This window comes from Sapajus apella, unplaced genomic scaffold, assembly GCF_009761245.1.
Source record: "Sapajus apella isolate SASKATOON/1434 unplaced genomic scaffold, GSC_monkey_1.0 scaffold17, whole genome shotgun sequence".
NCBI lineage: Eukaryota > Metazoa > Chordata > Mammalia > Primates > Cebidae > Sapajus > Sapajus apella.
The window spans coordinates 13,910,532-13,929,515 of record NW_022436957.1 but is presented as its reverse complement, the minus strand read 5'-3'; the positions used below and the strand labels follow the sequence as shown (position 1 = coordinate 13,929,515).

Sequence of the window (18,984 nt, the reverse complement as noted above, 5' to 3'; positions counted from 1 at the left end):
AGAGCCGGTTGTTCAGTTTCCATGAAGCTGTGCGGTTCTGAGTTAGTTTCTGAATTCTCAGTTCTAACTTGATTGCACTGTGGTCTGAGAGACTGTTTGTTATGATTTCCATTCTTTTGCATTTGCTGAGGAGTGATTTACTTCCAATTATGTGGTCACTTTTAGAGTAGGTGTGATATGGTGCTGAGAAGAATGTGTATTCTGTGGATTTGGGGTGGAGAGTTCTGTAAATGTCTATTAGGTTTGCTTGGTCCGGGTCTGAGTTCAAGTCCTGGATATTCTTGTTAATTTTCTGTCTTGTTAATCTGTCTAATATTGACAATGGGGTGTTAAAGTCTCCCACTATTATTGTGTGGGAGTCTAAGTCTCTTTGTAAGTCATTAAGAACTTGCCTTATGTATCTGGGTGCTCCTGTATTGAGTGCTTATATATTTAGGATCATTAGCTCTTCTTGTTTCATTGATCCTTTTACCATTATGTAATGCCCTTCTTTGTCTCTTTTGATCTTTGTTGGTTTAAAGTCTGTTTTATCAGAGATGAGAATTGCAACTCCTGTTTTTTTTTGCCCTCCATTTGCTTGGTAAATCTTCCTCCATCCCTTTATTTTGAGCCTTTGTGTATGCTTGCATGTGAGATGGGTTTCCTGGATACAGCACACCGATGGGTTTTGGGTTTTTATCCAATTTTCCAGTCTGTGTCTTTTGATTGGGGCATTTAGCCCATTTACATTTAGGGTTAATATTGTTATGTGTGAATTTGATACTGCCATTTTGATGCTAGCTGGCTGTTTTGCCCGTTAGTTGATGCAGTTTCTTCATTGTGTTGATGCTCTTTACCATTTGGTATATTTTTGGAGTGGCTGGTACTGGTTGTTCCTTTCTATGTTTAGTGCCTCTTTCAGGAGCTGTTGTAAAGCAGGCCTGGTGGTGATGAAATCTCTGAGTACTTGATTGTTCGCAAATGATTTTATTTTTCTTTCACTTATGAAGCTTAGTTTGGCTGGATATGAAATTCTGGGTTGAAAGTTCTTTTCTTTAAGGATGTTGAATATTGGCCCCCACTCTCTTCTGGCTTGTAGGGTTTCTGCTGAGAGATCTGTGGTGAGTCTGATGGGCTTCCATTTGTGGGTAACCTGACCTTTCTCTCTGGCTGCCCTTAGCATTTTCTCCTTCATTTCAACCCTGGTGAATCTGACGATTATGTGCCTTGGGGTTGCTCTTCTTGAGGAATATCTTTGTGGTGTTCTCTGTATTTCCTGGACTTGAATATTTGCCTGCCTTGCTAGGTTGGGGAAGTTTTCCTGGATGATATCCTGAAGAGTATTTTCCAGCTTGGATTCATTCTCTCTGTCATATTCAGGTACACCTATCAAACGTAGATTAGGTCTTTTCACATAGTCCCATATTTCTTGGAAACTTTGTTCATTTCTTTTGTCCTTTTTTCTCTAATCTTGCCTTCTCATTTTATTTCATTGAGTTGATCTTCGACCTCTGATATCCTTTCTTCTGCTTGGTAAATTCGGCTGTTTAAACTTGTGCATGCTTCGTGAAGTTCTTGTGTTGTGTTTTTCAGCTCCATCAGTTCACTTATATTCTTCTCTAAGTTGTCTGTTCTCATTAGCATTTCATCAAATCTTTTTTCAAGGTTTTTAGTTTCTTTGCATTGGGTTAGAACATGTTCTTTTAGCTCACAGAAGTTTCTTATTACCCAGCTTCTGAAGCCTGATTCTGTCAATTCATCACACTCATTCTCCATCCAGCCTTGCTCCCTTGCTGGTGAGGAGTTGTGATCCCTTGTAGGAGGAGAGGCGTTCTGGTTTCCAGTGTTTTCATCCTTTTTGCACTGGTTTCTTCCCATCTTTGTGGATTTATTCACCTGTTGTCTTTGTCGTTGTTGACTTTCATATTGGGTCTCTGAGTGGACGTCCAGTTTGTTGATCATGAAGGTATTTCCTTCTGTTTCTTTGTTTTCCTTCTAACAGTCTGTCCCCTCTGCTGTAGGACTGCTGAGGTCCACTCCAGGCCCTGTTTGCCTGGGGATTGCCTGCAGCATCTGCAGAACAGTAAGGATTGCTGCCACTTTCTTCTTCTGCTATCTTTGTCCCAGAAGGATACCCACCAAATGTCAGTCTGATCTCTCCTTTATGAGGTGACTCTTTGGATATACGGGGGTTAGGGAGCTGCTTGAGGAGACTGTCTGTCCTTTATAGGAGCTCAAGTGCTGAGCTGTGAGCTCCCTTTTTCATTTAGAGCTGCTGGGCAGGTACGTTTAAGTCTGCTGCAGCAGAACTCATAAACCCCTTTTATTTATTCCCCAGGTGTTCTGTCCTGGGGAGTTAGGGCTTTATTTGTGAGTTTCCATTGTGCTGCTGCCTTTTTATCAGGGCTGCCCTGCCTAGCGAGGAGGCAGCGTAGTCACTGTCTGCCTGCAGAGGCTTTGCTGAACTGCTGTCGGCTCCGCCCAGCTGCTGTGTGAACTTCCCTGCAGTCCTGTTTATATAGGTGTAGTTAGAACTGCCTCGGCAAAGCTGGCCCACCTCTGTAATGGCAGACTTTCTCTGTAATGGCGGGTTGCCTTGGCAACGGCGGGCTGCCTCAGCAATGGCTGACTACCTTCATATTGGTGGAGTGCCTCGGTAATGGCAGACGCCTCTTCCCCACAGAGCTGGATCTTCCCGGGTTTAGCTGTGCTTGCTGTTAAACTCTCAACCCAGAGTGTTTCCAATTGCTGTTTTTTTGTGGGGGTGGTACCAGCTGAGCCTGATCACCTGGCTCCCTGCCTCAGAGCCTCTTTTTTTAGTTGAGCGGTCGACTCTCTCCCAGGTATTCCAGTCGCCTGTTGAAAAGGCACCGGGATCTGTGTGATTTCCCATGCAGCGACCAACTGTGCCGGCTGAAACAGTGGCGCTGAGATTTTTGGCGTTTTTTTGCCTGGGAATCTCCTGGCCTGGCTCTCTATTTCAGTTCCCTTTTTAATCAGATGAATGGGTGACTCTGCCTTCCTGGATCTCCAATCGCCAGCTAAAACGATGCCTGGATCCCTGTATTTTGTATGGAGAACCACCGCCCCGGGGCGCCGGCAAAGTAGCTGCGCCATGCTGGCGACCCTTGGGGCTCCTCTGCCTGGGAATCTCCTGGTCTGTGGGCAATAAAAATCAATCTGGAAATGTGGTGTCCACTCACCCTCTGCGCTTTCACTGAGAGCTGCATTCCTGAGCTGCTCCTAATCGGCCGTCTTGGATCAAACCCCCAATTTCTATTATCTTTTTTTAAAAAAATTTTTTGAGAGTCTTGCTCTGTCGCCTAGGTTGGAGTACAGTGGTGTGATCTCAGCTCACTGCAACCTCTGCCTCCTGGGTTCACATGATTCTCATGCCTCAGCCTCCCAAGTAGCTGGGATTACAGGCACATGCCACCACGCTTGGCTAATTTTTTGTATTTTTAGTAGAAACAGGGTTTTGCCATGTTGCCCAGGCTGGTCTTGAACTCCTGAGCTCAGGTAATCTGCCCACCTTGGCCTTCCGAAGTGCTAGGATTATAGGCATGAGCCACTGCCACCCATCCAATCTTTTTTTTGTTTTTTTTTTTTTTTTTGAGACAGAGTTTCCCTCTGTTGCCTAGGCTGGAGTGCAGTGGCACAATCTTGGCTCACCGCAGTATCTGCTCCCGGGTTCAAGCGATTCTCCTGCCTCAGCTTCCTGAGTAGCTGGGACTATAGGCATCTGCCACCATGCCTGGCTAATTTCTGTATTTTTAGTAGAGACGGGGTTTCACTATGTTGGCCAGAGTGGCCTCGAACTCCTGACCTCAGATGATCTGCCCACCTCAGCCTCCCAAAGTGCTGGGATTACAGGCATGAGCCACCACGCTTGGCCCAGCCAATCTTTTTGAATAAATATTCTACCCCATCTCTCTCTCTATGTCCTCTTTAAGGCCAATAACTCTTATATTTGCCTTTTTGAGGCTGTTTTCTAGATCTTGTAGACATGCTTCATTCTTTTTTCTTTTGTCTCCTTTGTGTTTTCAAATAGCTTGTCTTCAAGCTCACTAATTCTTTCTTCTGCTTGACCAGTTCTGCTAGTAAGAGACCCTGATGCATTCTTCAGGATGTCAACCACATTTTTCAACTTCAGAATTTCTGCTTGATACTTTTAATTTCAGTCTCTTTGTTAAACTCTGATAGAATTCTGAATTCCTTCTCTGTGTTATCTTGAATTTCTTTGAGTTTCCTCAAAACAGCTATTTTGAATTCTGTGTTGAAAAGGTGAGATATCTCTGTTTCTCTGGGATTGGTCCCTGGTGCCTTATTTCATTCATTTGGTGAGGTCATGTGTTCCTGGATGGAGTTGATGCTTGTGGATATTCATCTGTCTGGGCATTGAAGAGTTAGATATTTATTGTTGTCTTTGCAGTCTGGGCTTACTTGTGCCATCCTTCTTGGAAAGGCTTTCTGGGTATTCAAAGGGACTTGGGTGTTGTTATCTAAGTTTTTGGTCACTGAAGTTGTATCTGCATCAGGGGGCACCCCAAGTCAAGTAACCCAATGGCTCTTGAAGACTTGTAGAGGTGCCACCTTGGTGATCTTGGTTAAGATCCAGAAGAATTCTCTGGATTACCAGGCAGAGACTCTTGTTCTTTTTTTGAGACAGAGTCTCACTCTGTTGCCCAGGCTGGAGTGCAGTGGTGCGATCTCAGCTCACTGCAATCTCCACTCCCTGGGTTCAAGCAATTCTCTTGCCTCAGCCTCCCAGGTAGCTGGGATTACAGGTGTGCATCACCATGCCCGGCTAACTTTTGTATTTTTAGTAGAGACAGGGCTTCACCATGTTGGCCAGGCTGGTCTGGAACTCCTGACTTCAGGTGATCTGCCCACCTCAGCCTCCCAAAGTGCTGGGAGTGAGCCACTGTGCCCAGCCTCTTCCTTTATGTTCTCCCAAACAAAGGAGTCTCTCTCTATGCTGAGCTGCCTGGAGCTGGGGGAAGGGTAACACAAACACCCCTGTGGCCACCACCGCTGGAACAGTTCTGGGTCAGACCTGAAACCAGTAGAGCCCTGAGTCTTGCCTGAGGCTTGCTGTAACCACTACCTGGCTACAGCATATGTTTGCTCAAGGCCCTCAGTCTCTACAATCAGTAGGTGGTAAAGCCAGTCAGGCTTGTGTCCTTCCCTTCAGGACAGTGAGTTCCCCGTATCCCTGGGTGAGTCCAGAGGGGCCAGTCAGAAACCAAGGCCTGGAGCTACAGACCTTAGGAATCTACCTGGTACTCTGTTCTACTGTGGCTGAGCTGGCACCCAAGCCACAAGACAAAGTCCTTCCTACTCTTCCCTCCCCTATCTACAAGCAGAGAAGTCTCTCTTTGTGGCCATCACTGCCACAGGCCCATGACGGGTACTGCCAGGCCACCACTGCTGTTCGCTCAACTTGTGGTGAATGCTGCCAGGCCTGGGACTCACCCTTCAGGGCAGTGGGTTCCCCTCTGGCCCAGGGCAGGGCCAGAAATGCCATCTAAGAGCCAAGGCCTGGAATCAGGGGCCCCCAAGGGTCCACTTGGTGCCTTATCCCACTGTGGCTGAGCAGAGACATGAGATGATTTTCGTTCTTATTAAGATGCTTTTTTTTGTAGATAGTTATTAAATTTGGTGCTCTTGTGTGGAGAACAACCAGTGAAGGCTTCTATTAGGCCATCTTGCTCCTGAGCCGTGCCCTGTGTATTTTTAAATTTTCTTGGAGACTTCTCTTTGACACATGGATTATTTAGGAGTTTGCTGTTTAATTTCCAAGTGTTTATAGATTTTTCTCTTGTCTGTTACTGATTTCTAGTTTGGTTCCACTGTGGTCAGAAAATATACTCTATATGATTTCAATTCTTTTAGATTTATTGAGGTTTTTTCCTCTGGCTCAGGATGTGGTCTATCTTGGTGAATGTTCCATAGGCATTTGAAAAAAAAAAGTGTATTATGCTTTTATTAGGTGAAATGTTCTATAATGAAAATCGTGTTGGTTGGTTGTATGTTATTCAGGTCTTCTTAGTCCTTGCTGGTTTTCTGTCTGGTTGTTCTTTTTTTTTTTTGAGACAGAGTCTCGCTGTTTCACCCAGGCTGGAGTGCATTGGCATGATCTTGGCTCACTGCAACCTCTGACTCCTAGATTCAAGTGATTCTGGGGCCTCAGCCTCCTGAGTAGCTGGGACTACAGGCATGCACCACCACGCCTGGCTAATTTTTGTATTTTTAGTAGAGATGGGATTTCACCGTGTTGGCCAGGCTCATCTCCAACTCCTGACCTCAGGTGATCTGCCCATCTCAGCCTCCCAAAGTGCTGGGATTATGGGCATGAGCCCCTTGTGCCTGGCCTCTGTCTGGTGGTTCTGTCAGTTGCTGAGAGGTGGGTGTTGAGGTCCTCAATATAATTGTGGATTTGTCTATTTTTCCTTTCTACTCTTTCAAGTTTTTGCCTTATATATTTTGAGACACTTTTGATTGGTGTGAACATATTGAGGATCATTATATTTTCCTGGGGGTTAACCCTTTTATTGTTATGTAGTGTCCTTATTTGTCTCAGTAACTTTCTATGCCCTGAAGTCTGTTTTTTTGATCTGATATCAATATAGCCACTCTGTTTTCTTTTTTTGGATTAACTTTGCATGGTGCACTAGTCCATTTTCACACTGCTATAAAGAAGTACCTGAGGCTGGGTAATTTATGAAGAAAAGGTGTTTAATTGACCCATAGTTCCACAGCCTTAACAGGAAGCATGACTGAGAAACCTCAGGAAATTTACCTTCATGGCAGAAGGTGAAGGGGAAGCAAGCACCTTCTTCACACGGTAGCAGGAGAGAAAGAGAGAGAGAGAGAGAGAGCGCGCGAGGGAGCGCAAATGGGGAAGTGCCACACACTTCTAAACCATCAGATCTCAGAACTCACGCAGTCTCATGAGGACAGCAAGGGGGAAATCTGCCCACATTATTCAGTTACCTCCCAGCAGGCCCCTCCTCCAATTTAACATGAGGTTTAGGCAGGGATACAAATCCAAACCATATCACATGGTATATATTTTTCATTCTTTTACTTTTAACCTACTTAGGTTATTGAATTTGTAGAGTTTCTTATAAAGAGCATATAGTTGGGTCTTGTTGGTTTTTTTTGTTTTGTTTTGTTTTCATTAACACTACCTGGCAATTGAGGGTCTTGTTTTGCCAATTGCTGCTACTTAATAGGTGTGTTTAGATCATTTGCATTTAAGGTAATTATTGATACAGGGTTTAAGCCTTCTATTTTATTATTTTTCTATTTCTTTTCTCTGTTTCTCATTCTCCTTTTCTTTTTCTTGCTTTCCTGTGAGTTACTTGAACAATTTAAGTATTCCATCTTGATTTGTTTGTTTTTGAGTATATTGCTTTGTGCAGTTTTCCTAGTAGTTGCTCTGAGTGTTACTGTATACATATGTGACTTATCACTGCCTTTTGGAATTAACATTTTACCACTTAGAATGAAGTGTTTAAACTTTAATTCCACTTAGGTTCCTTTGCTCTCCCCACCTTTAAATATCATTGTCATAGGTATCAGATGGTGTTTTCATTTTTGTTTCAGTCATTCCATATGATTTAGAGAACTCATGATGGTTTTGTATTGCCCATCTTTCTGCTCTTTCTATTCTTCATTTTTATTGCTGAATAATATTCTGTGGTATGGATTTACCAGTTTCTTTAACCATTCACCTATTGAAGGACACTTGGGCAGTTTTCAGGTTTTTGGCTATCACAAATAAAGCTGCTGAGGATACTCATGTACATGTTTTTGTGTCAACATGAGCTCTTATTTCGCTGGGTTGAATGCCTAAGAGTGAAATTTCCATCAATTTCACTCTTAGGTGCTTAACTCAGAGAAATAAGATTGACAGTTTGGCAATTTATTTAAACAAAGCTACAATTAATTACCATATTTTAAATTATAAAAATAATTACAATAATAGTAATTATAATTACAAATATAGTAATTGTTTTGCAGTGTGGCTGTTCCATTTCTCCACATGCTTATTTCTCCACATGCATTTTTCTATTCTTCCTTTCTTATTGCCACTATTCCTTCTATTGTCATAACCTTTTTGTTTGAAGATCTTCCTTTAGCCATTCTTTAAGAGTAGATCTCTAGCACTTTGGAGGCAGGTGGATCACTTGAGGTCAGAAGTTCAAGACCAGCCTGGCCAACATGTCGAAACCCTATGTCTACTAAAATTACAAAAATTAGCTAGGTGTGGTGGTGGGCACCTGTAGTTCTGGTGACTTAGAAGACTGAGGCATGAGAATTGCTTGAACCTAGAGGGTGGAGGTTGCAGTGAACTGAGATCATGCTGTTGCACTCCAGCGTGAGCAACAGAGTCTAAAAAAAATAAAGAGTAGGTCTGCTGGCAACAAATATTTTTAGTTTTTTTTGTCTGAGAGTGTATTTCCCCTCTGTACCTGAAAAACAGTTTTGCTGGGTGTAGAATTCTCAGTTGAGAGTTCTTTTCTTTCAGTACGGTTACCTCTAGACATTTTGGTAAAAGTAGACACTGGCATGGAAAACAGCCTCAACACAATGGATTGCTCAACTTTATTGGACAGTGACCGTGGCCAGGATTCATCTTCATCATCTGTCTGTATCCTTCCCAAGTATGGTGAGTTTGAAATGACACACATTATAAGTGCCACTATTTGAGCTACATTCTTCCACTTCCTTGATGCAAGACAGTAGAAGTTGTGTGTTTCCTATTTTAAGGACAGGTTTGAGGTGATACTCAGAACGATGACTAATGTTTATTAAATGTGTATTACATGCAAGGCACTGTGCTGAACAATTGGCATGCCTCTTCTCCACTTATACCCATAATGACTCCATGGTGTTGACACTTTTATTACTCCCATCCCCAAGGTCACAGAGCTGGTGAGTAGGACTTCTGGAGCTCTGCCCTAGTTTTCTCTGACTTTAAAATTCATCTTGCTTTTTCTTTTCTTTTTTTTTTTTTTTGAGGTGGAGTCTTGTTCTGTTGCCTAGCCTGGAGTGCAGTGGCATGATCTTGGCTCACTGCAACCTCTGCCTACCAGGTTCAAGTGATTCTCCTGCCTTAGCCTCCCAAGTAGCTGGAATTACAAGCATGCACCACCATGCCCAGCTAATTTTTGGATTTTCAGTAGAGATGGGGTTTTGCCATTTTGGCCAGGCTGGCCTGGAATGCCTGGCCTCAAGTGATCTGCTGCCTCAGCCTTCCAAGGTGCTAGGATTACAAGCATGAGCCACCGTGCCTGGCCTAAAGCTCATGTTTCTTACCAGTCCACTGTACTGCCTGCCAAGCCACAGTGGCAGAGATGAGGGGCCCCCAAGCTCTGTGGCTTCTAAGGGTAACCGTTCCAAATATTTTATAGTTAGTTCATTTTTGTTTCAACTTCTAAGCAGCGTATTTCTTGTTAATGTCCTAGAACAGGGGTCAGGAGACCTTTTCTGTGAAGGGCTAGATAGTATTGTCTGTCACAAATACCCACCTCTGCTGTTGTAACATAAAAGCAGCCTCAGCCCATAGGCAAATGAATAGGAGTGGCCATGGGCCAGCATACCTTTCACATAGATCGATGAGGGGATGGGCCAGTGGACTGTAGTTTGTTGATTCCCTTCCTAGAGGAGAGCTTATTCCTTTAAATTATTTTCTTACTCAAACTAGAAGACATTTCAAAAAATTGTGGTCTCAGCCAGGCATGGTGGCTCAGGCTTGTTAATCCCAGCAATCTGGGAGGCTGAGGTGTGCAAATCACAGGAGTTTGAGACCAGCCTGGGCAACATAGCAAAACCCCATCTCTACAACAAATACAAAAAATTAGCCAAGCATGGTGGCATGTGCCTTTAATCCCAGCTACTTGGGAGGCTGAGGTGGGAGGATCATTTGAGCCCAGAAGGCTGAGGCTATAGTGAGCTATGATCATGCCACTGTACTCCAGCTAAAAAAACAAAACCAGAAATAAAAAGTTGCATCTCTGTATTAAAATGGTCACTCTGATACATTGTTAGAAGTATACATTGGTTCAAACTTTCTGAAAGATAGTTTTTAGAAAAATGCATAAAAACATTTATGCGAGTTGACTCTGTAATCTCACTTCTATCTGAAGGTGTAATTAAAAAATTACATGAAAATTTTGTTACAAGAATGTCCTTCACAGAATCATTGGGAAAAATTGGAAACAAAAAAATAAATGATGATAGAGAATTAATCACTTGACTTCTGATATATCCACAGCATGTGAGACAGTAAAGCCTAATGGTTGAGGGCATGAGCTCTCACGTCTGCCTGCTTGACTTCAAATCCCAGCTCTGTGTCTTACTAACCTTATGACCCTCAGCCACTTTCCTAACCTAAATATTAGTTTCTTCAGCTGTGAAGTGGCAAAAATAATAGTTTCTACTTCATAGAATTATAAGGACCAAGTGGGACAATGCATTTAAAGCTCTTAATGCTTGGGATGTAAGTACAACATAAACGTCACTTGTGAGGAAAATCATGATGACAGGAATGCAGACTTAAAAAAAAAGATTAAAACAGAGAAATGCTCAAAATATAGTATTAACTGAAAAAGCAGGACTTAAACTATACCTAATGTATGACTTCAATTTGTCTTTAAAAAAATAGAATAAAGAATGGAAGATGTTAGTAGAAGATTCATAGTTTAGAGCAGCTGACTCATAAACAGATTTTAAAACTGGTTCTGTAACTATTAGTGTGACCTTTTCAAACAACTTATCTTTTCTGGGCCTCAGTCTCTTCATTTGGAAATAATGGGATGGGAATAACGATAGAGTTGTTAGAATGATGAAACTTAGCTAGTGTATAGATGTAAAATGCTTAGCACATGCCTGATATACAGGAGGTACTTATAAATGCTAGCTTTTTGAAAAATTTCTTAATGATTCCCACCCATGCTTTCAACATTGTCTTCAGGGAACATCCACTCACCCAGTAGAATGGCTCTAGAGTGTACTTTTAGAGTGTGAAACGGAGCAATGGCAACTCAGGGCAACATGTTTACATATGTACCTGCAGCCTAACAATGACATGTGTTCAAGCTAACGAACAGCAAGCTCAAGACCAGCAGAAGTGAAGAATGTTGACAGTTTGTCAGATGGTGTCAAAGAGAGCCATTTAAGGAAAAGGAATAGATAAGCGTAGAAAAAAATTCATCCAAGTAGAAATTCATGAATTAGAAATCAGTTTATCGGCACTTGCCTTATTTGAAGGAAAAGAAGAAAGAAATCAGTTTAATTCTCTTGGGTACTTTCAGGGTACCCTTGCATGACAAAACTAAGGATGTTCCTTTTTCTCTATATTTTTAAAGGCTATCTTGGTGATCCAAAAAGAGATGTCAAGGTACTTAACATTCATTTGCTGGCCACACGAAATATGGCCAAACCTAAGCACGCAGCCTGCTACTTGGTTCATGTTTTGTTCTCCAAGAAAATCCTGATTAGCAGCTCAGAGGATATCCATTTGAAAGACTACCAATCCCTCAACCCAAACAAAATGGCTGCAATTAGAGGTATGTGTACATAAAGTGATGATGGAATCCTATTTTTAATCATCATTTGGTCATATAATGAATGTTATTGGTCATATAATGAATGTTAAAATGAAGTCTGTGTAAATCTTAAAACTATTCATTTTTTTTCACCTGTCTGATCCTGATTTTACAACTTAATAGTATGTAACTGGGGCCGGGCGTGGTGACTCACGCCTGTAATATCAGCACTTTGGTAGGCCAAGGTGGACAGATCATGAGGTCATGAGTTCAAGACCAGCCTAGCCAATATGGTGAATCTCTGTATCTACTAAAAAAAAAAAAATGCAAAAAAACTAGCTGGGCTTGGTGGCACGCGCCTGTAGTCCCAGCTACTCGGCAGGAGAATTGCTTGAACCCAGGAGGCAGAGGTTGCAGTGAGCCGAGATTGCACCACTGCACTCCAGCCTGGGCAATAGAAGGAGACTCTGTCTCAATAATAATAATGATAATGGTAATAATAATAATAATAATAATAAAGTAACTGGTAACAATTTCCAAAGAATAAAACTTGTCCATTGACTTGAATAGTTGAATAAGACAAGCCTCATCTATTATAGTTATTTATGGTTAGTACTAAGTCAGTTCTTTAGTCCTGAAACTTGCTACTAAAAAAAAAAAAAAAAAAGAAAAAAGAAAAAGTTCCCCCTGCCAAAAGGTGGGGGAATAAAAGACTTGTCAGTGCTAGTGACTAGCAACACAGAAATAGAATTTTATGATTAGTCCTTTTTAGCCTCCTGCCTTCCAGACCTGTGTATTGAGATCCTAGAACTCATGGGTACTAAGGATACTACAATGAATAAGTGTTTCTGCCTACAAGGAGCTTATAGTCTAGAAAGGGACATGTTGATAGAAACAGATGCATCCCAGTCCAGTGTGGTAGTGTTGGGGAAGCTCAGAGCAGCTGCTTTGAGGAAGTTGGGGGAGGCTTAGCTAAGGACAGGACGTTTAAGCTGGATTCTGGACTCCTTCACTAGGTAGAGGGAACAGGAGGATGTTCTAGACAGAGGGAAGAGCTGGGGAAGATAGACACGATGAGTGAGCCCCTGGTGTAATCATGTTTACAGTAACACTATTTTCTCTTGATATGTTTCCTTTTAGCTCTGATTTATCCACTGAGTTATTAAATGGTTGGAGCATCCTGAAAGAGTCAACATTTGGTTACACACTTATAATTTGTTTTTAGATACAGGGTCTGACTCTGTTGCCCAGGCTGGAGTGCAGTGGTGTGATCATAGCTTGGTGAAGCCTCGAACTCCTGGGCTCAAGCAGTCTTTCCTCACCAGCCTCCTGAGTAGCTAGGCCCACAGGTGCATGCCACCATACCCAGCTAAGTTTTGTATTTTTTTTCTAGAGATGGGCTCTCACTTTGCTGCCTAAACGGTTCTCAAGCTCCTGGTCTCAAGTGATCCTTTTGCTTTGACCTCCCAAAACACTAGGGTTACAGACATGAGCCACTGTGCCTGACCTGCACACTTTTTTTTTTTAGAGCACCAAGAGCTCAATATTAGCTCCCTATGTCAGTATTTTAGGGGATCTCATGGTAGGGGAAATAATTCAGCAAAGCATCTTCATTGGGTGGAATTTCTAAACTCTCAGAAAGAATAAGAGAAAAAGATGAGAAGTAGAAAAAGTCAGTATTTAAGAGTCCAGAGTGCTCACCATTACACAATGGAACCATCTAAAAGTCAGTAAATAAAACATTTTTTTCGTTAGTTTGTTAATTTTTTTCTAATTTTCTTGAATACTTTCTGCTGTTTGCAGAATATCTGGCAACAATTTTTCCTACCTGTGATTTGTGTGAACATGGAAAAGACTGGCAAGACTGTATTTCTGGTATCAATTCTGTGATCTACTGTTTATGTTCTGAAGCCAAGATGACTCCAGTAAGTTATTTTTCATCTAAATATGGTAACCGTTGCCTAAGTTTGTACTCTGTACAGCTCCAGAACTGATAGCGTGATGTACAGGCTCTTCAGGCCATGTGCTAAAAATCTCATTAATTTAATTTAGGGGGCATGGGATGTTCTTTCAAAAGTATACTTCATGTTTATTTTACTTTTTTGATATTTATGCTCTATAAAAATATCCTAAAGATAAATAAAGTGCTATAATTAGTATATTTGAAGCCAAGGATAATACTGGAAAAAAGATATTCAGCAAATCTTTTTCAGTATCTCACTGAGAAACACAAAAAGGAGCTAGGTGTGTGCTCCTTGGCTGTTTCAATGGTAGCTGAGTAGATGCAGGGGAAAATGCAGGCACTTCATTACTTGTTCACTTTCAGTGATGATGGAACTTGGTGAAAACAATGCATGTCATGAGTTAAACGATTACAGAGATTGTACACTCTGTATAGTTACGTGGTAACAGAAATCTAGTTTCTCTCTCCTCTAGTCTATCTTCAAAGTACTTTAGAGATTTTTGTTGTTTTACCACAACTGGGCTATTAGGGAAGAGTGTCATATCTGTTGTCTTCTGATGAAACATGTATCTTAATGACAATTCCTAATTTCCACCAACCCCTTTTTCTTCTTGCCATGTCTAGTCACTCCTGTGTCTCTAGAGTAAGCTTATGGAAACAATTTGCCAAGAATATTTGTAGCTGAGCGTATGTTTTCCTGGTGAACGGGTTGATTTCAGTGATAGCTCAAGCACCATCTGCCTGAAACCAAATCTGCTTATTTTTAACATTCCGTTTTATAGCCTTCAAAAATTGCACCCTAAACAATTTGAATGTAAAATTAAGACACTGCCTGGAAAATGGTAATTTGCATATTTGCTTAGGTGTCAGAAGAGAAGAGAAGCAGTGTCTGCCAAGGGCCTGCTGTGTGCTTGACTAGAAACTGAACAGGTCCTTGCCACTCAGAGTGGATCTGCAGCCCAGCAGCAGCGGACCCCTGGCAAGCTTGTGAAAAATGCAGGGTCCTGATTCAGAGGCAAAATTTGCATTTTAGCAAGACCCTCCCCAACCTCCGTCCCCTGCCCCCCGCCCTCCAGCATTCTCCCAGGGCACTGTGTGCACACTAAAGTTCAAGAAGGTCTAACCCAGAGCAGTGGTTGTCAACCCTGGATGCATATTAGAGTCAAATGAGACACTTTAAAAAAAAGTTACTACTGCCTGAGCTCCTCGCTCCCACCGCCAGAGATTCTGGCTGACTCTGCCTAGGGTGGGGCCCAGCACAGCCATTTGTTTTTACAGATCCCGAAGATCATTCAAATGTGCAGCCAGACTTGAGGGTCACTAGGGAAAAAGAAAACAAAACATGAGAAACAAAAAGTGGTCATCCCCAAGAAACTCACTGCTTTGCTTATTCGAGAAATGTTTATTATACACTTAATTTGTACTGGCAGTTCTCATTCAGTTCCGTAGACAGAGCTACTAAGTTCTCCAAGGAACGGAGGTCATGACAGCTTGAGGAAGAAGCCACCCATTTCTTTCTTTCCAGATAGTATTGTGACACACAGCATTCCTATGGCTTCAGCCTACCTTTTTAAGAGGCAGTTGCCTCCCTAGCAACCTGAGGGGCCTGGTAGGTGGTAGAACAGACATATTTTCTTGGTGTGGGACTTTGTTTACAGATATAGTTTTGTGTTTCAACAGAAAACTGTTGGCAAAAATAAAAACCCTACCAACCCTGTTGCACTGGCCTCTGCCGGTAGAAATGACCAAAGGGACAGAGATGGTGGTGAAGGCAGTTCTTGGATGTTTCCACCAATGAATGATTCTGAAATGAGAGAAAATGAGAACTTGCAACCAAATAGTAATGCTGTCCCTGAAGAAATGCAAGAACCTTCCACTGATAACCCAGAGGAATCTAGTGAAGCATTGGGTGAGTTTTTTAAAAACGTATTTTTAAATAAGTTCTCTTGCTGATAAATGTTGTATCAGAGTGATGTGTTTATGGGGCTCATTGTACTATTCTCTCTACTTTTATGTGTGTTTGAAAAATTTCATCAGAAAGTGAAACAATTTAATGTCTTTTATTAATGAGTTAATGAAATATATAGACACACGGTTCTGAGACTGATTGTTATTTTTCCTATGGAAAGCGGCTCTTTGCCGACTCACTGGACCATGTGAGCTCTGATAAGGCACTGTCCTCCATGGTGAAGGGGAGGGGCTGCAGCTGAGATGCACTCCTTGTTCTCTGCATGCCTGGCACATTACAGGTGTGCAGTAGGATTTTTGGCATGAATTTGTGAATCTCATCTCTCAGAACATTGTGCTCCCACCGCTAAACTGTCTGCTAACGGCACCTCCTGCTTTGAGGGGTGTCAAGTGGCAGTGGTTCAGTAGTGACTGTGCCACCTGCCACTTGTGCTTCCCAATGCATCTTCCCAGGGTGCTGGGCTTTAGCATCACCCATACCGATGAGCGACATCTGAAGTAGCAAAACTTTATTCTGTCTGTACCCTGCCTCCATGTTAACCCTAAGTAGAATACTACTTGGGATCCTGTTCAAATGAAATTATTGACATGTTATATCTTTATTTTTTCCATTATAAAAGTAATCTACTGTATTTGTTAAGATTGTACACTAGAGACACAGACTGGATAAATTAAACAATAACACAAGTCACTGGTTGAATAGCTCCTGTATTCAAAGAAGCAAAGAACTGAGTGAGCCTCAGGCAGGCAGGCAGGATCTAGAGCAGCCCCAAGACTGTGGGAACTTGGGCCACATGTCTCTAACCCTGACTCAGCTATAATGAGGGGACAGGACAACTAAGCCTGCTGTGAGCCAAGCAGTCACTGCAGTGTGTGTGGAGTCTGTTATGCCATTTTATTTAAAAATTGGAAAATATTTTTAAGAGGGGGGAAAAAACTCCCACAATCAAAATACCTTAAAAAACCATTGTGGGCATTTTCATTTCCCTTCAGTTTTTTTTTTTTTTCCTATGAACATTTTGAAGCATTATGATTCCCATATAGATTATTCTCCCTCTCTAACGTTGTAATATATATCTGTTTTTCCTCAAGAATCTGCAGTCTTCATAATCATTGCTCTTAATAAGATTATAGCATTCCATTAATTAAGTATACCCCAATTTATTTAATTGTCTCCTTCTTTGTTTCTGTTTGTTGTCGTTGTTTTCGTTTGAGGGTTTTTTTTTTTGGAAGGGGATTATAAATCAGTCTGCATAAAAACAATCTTCATTCAGATAGATTTTTTTTTTTTGAGATGGGGTCTTGCTCTATCACCCAGGGTGGAGTGCAGTGACATGACCTTGGCTCACTGCAACCTCCACCTCCCGGTTCAAATGATCCTTCTGCCTCAGCCTCCTGAGTAGCTGGGACTATAGATGTGCACCACCACAACCGGCTAATTGTTTTTGTATTTTTAGTAGAGACAGGGTTCACCATGTTGGTCAGGCTGATCTCAAACTTCTGATCCATCTGCCTCGGCCTCCAAAAGTACTGGATTACAGATGTGAGCCACCACACTTGGCACATTCAGAGAGATTTTCCCATACTTTGGATTATTATCTTAGGTTGGGTTCTTAGAAATTGCATTACCAGGTTAAAGAGTATTAACCTTTTTTCCTGACCCTTCATAAATATTACGAGGTAAATCTCCCAGAGTTAAGTCTTTGGCCCATTAAATGTGTTTCTAAATAATCTCTCCTGCTAAATGTTGAATCTGGATGATTCAACAATTTTTATTGCCACCCATTAAATGATGGATGTTCTAAGATGAAGAATGTACTTATAGATTTACAAGAATTATATTTTTCTAATATATTTTCTTTAACAAATAATTCTTTATTACATGTAAAATATATTTTTCAAATACAGTTAATTTGAATTACTGTGGACTGGAGAGATGATTAATCTATAGAGTTGAGAAATGAAGTCTTAAAACTTATTTTTCACTTCAAATAAGGTATCTAAGATACAATATATAAAGTGAACCAGCAGTTTGTTGATTTTAAAATGAATTTCATACTAAATAGAAAACCTACATTTAAAAAATTATAACTATTTCAGGAAGAATCATAGAGCTTATTTTTGAAAAAGTATTTCTTATAAGTAGGGAAACAATATATTAAATTACTTAGAATTTGTTACTAAATGTAATTTTAAAACTTACTGTATCCTAAAAGATAACAGCATATTAAATTTTCCTGTTGAACCGTGGTAGCATGTGTAATCACAGTGCTTTCTACCACATTTCTCATGCTGTCTCATAATCCACTAAAAACGTAAAGCTTTAGGCTGGGCACGATGGCTTACACCTGTAATCCTAGCACGTTGGGAGGCCAAGGCAGGAGGATCGTTCGAGCGTGGAAGTTCGAGACCAGCCTAGGCAACAAAGTGAGACCCTGTCTCTATAAAAGATAAAAAAATTAGAGTGGGCCTGTAGTCCCAGCTACTTGAGTGGCTGAGCTAGTAGGGTTACTTGAGTCCTGGGAGGTTGGGGCTGCAGTGAGCCATGATTGTGCTACTGCATTCCAGCCTGGGCGACAGAGCAAGACTCTGTCTTTAAAATAAATAAAAATGTAAGGTCTTAAATCTTTTAACCTCTCAAATTCTTGAGCCTAACGATTCAGAAAAACCAACTTTCTGTTTCAGACTTTAAAAAATAATGTAACCTAATATCTACTATGAAAACTGACATCTTTCTCTTTTGCTTCTAGGCTATTTTGGAAATTCATGCAGAAATATACTGATGCCACGTTCAGTAATGACTTTGGCAAAAGCTAGGCCTCGTGCAAACTTGTCGGCTAGATACCTTATTCACAAACTCTTCACAGAAGATGTCCTGATCCAAAGTAATGTCTATGGCAGTCGGGGGCGTGGCCTGTATCCCCTTGATCCCAATAAGATTAATGCTCTCCGAGGTTTGTACATGTAGAGTATGTCTGAATAAATGAAAGCCAATTGTGTTTAAGAAAAGGGCAGAAAGAAGAATCCATTCAGGTTGTGTTTGTTCTGAGGAGATTGGAACTTTTACTGAGTCCCTCATTAGAGTATAGCAAGGAGCAAGATCATGAATTGTATTTCTCGCTGCATTGGCTCTTAGGGCTAATTGCTCTGTCTTGAATGGCTTTACTAGAACAGGAAAGGGGTTATTGACTGTGGCTCCCTGCTATGGACTGCCAGGGGTATGGAAATTCAAAACACCTTCATTGACTAAGGAGCGAGGTCGAAGCTAAAGGGCTTCATCCATTTGCAGAAGTGTCAACAATAGCACAGAAGGTTAATTTGCTAAGTTTTTCCTATGCACATTAGCTTAGTATAGTCTCTGTGACATATGCAAATGAAGTAATAAAGCTTCTAAAAACTTCCTGTGGAATAAACTTCCTGTGGAATCTTAAATTTGGACAAAGCAGGAAGCAAAATATTTCTTACTTGTGTCACTGGTATCCAGCAAAGATGTGGCGCTGATCTCAGGTGGTTCCT

At 41.4% G+C, this 18,984-nt stretch overlaps 1 protein-coding gene across 1 annotated transcript in view; it reads left to right on the top strand.

Annotated features, from left to right (window-relative positions):
- The window catches only part of BEND2 (BEN domain containing 2), a 59,898-nt gene extending 41,451 nt beyond the window's left edge, over positions 1–18,447 (top strand). The window contains 6 exon segments of the mRNA XM_032285841.1: positions 8,516–8,656; positions 11,358–11,558; positions 13,341–13,462; positions 15,181–15,409; positions 18,219–18,425; positions 18,428–18,447. Coding sequence (XP_032141732.1) covers positions 8,516–8,656; positions 11,358–11,558; positions 13,341–13,462; positions 15,181–15,409; positions 18,219–18,425; positions 18,428–18,447 — 920 coding nt within the window.
- Positions 18,448–18,984: the final 537 nt, after the last annotated feature.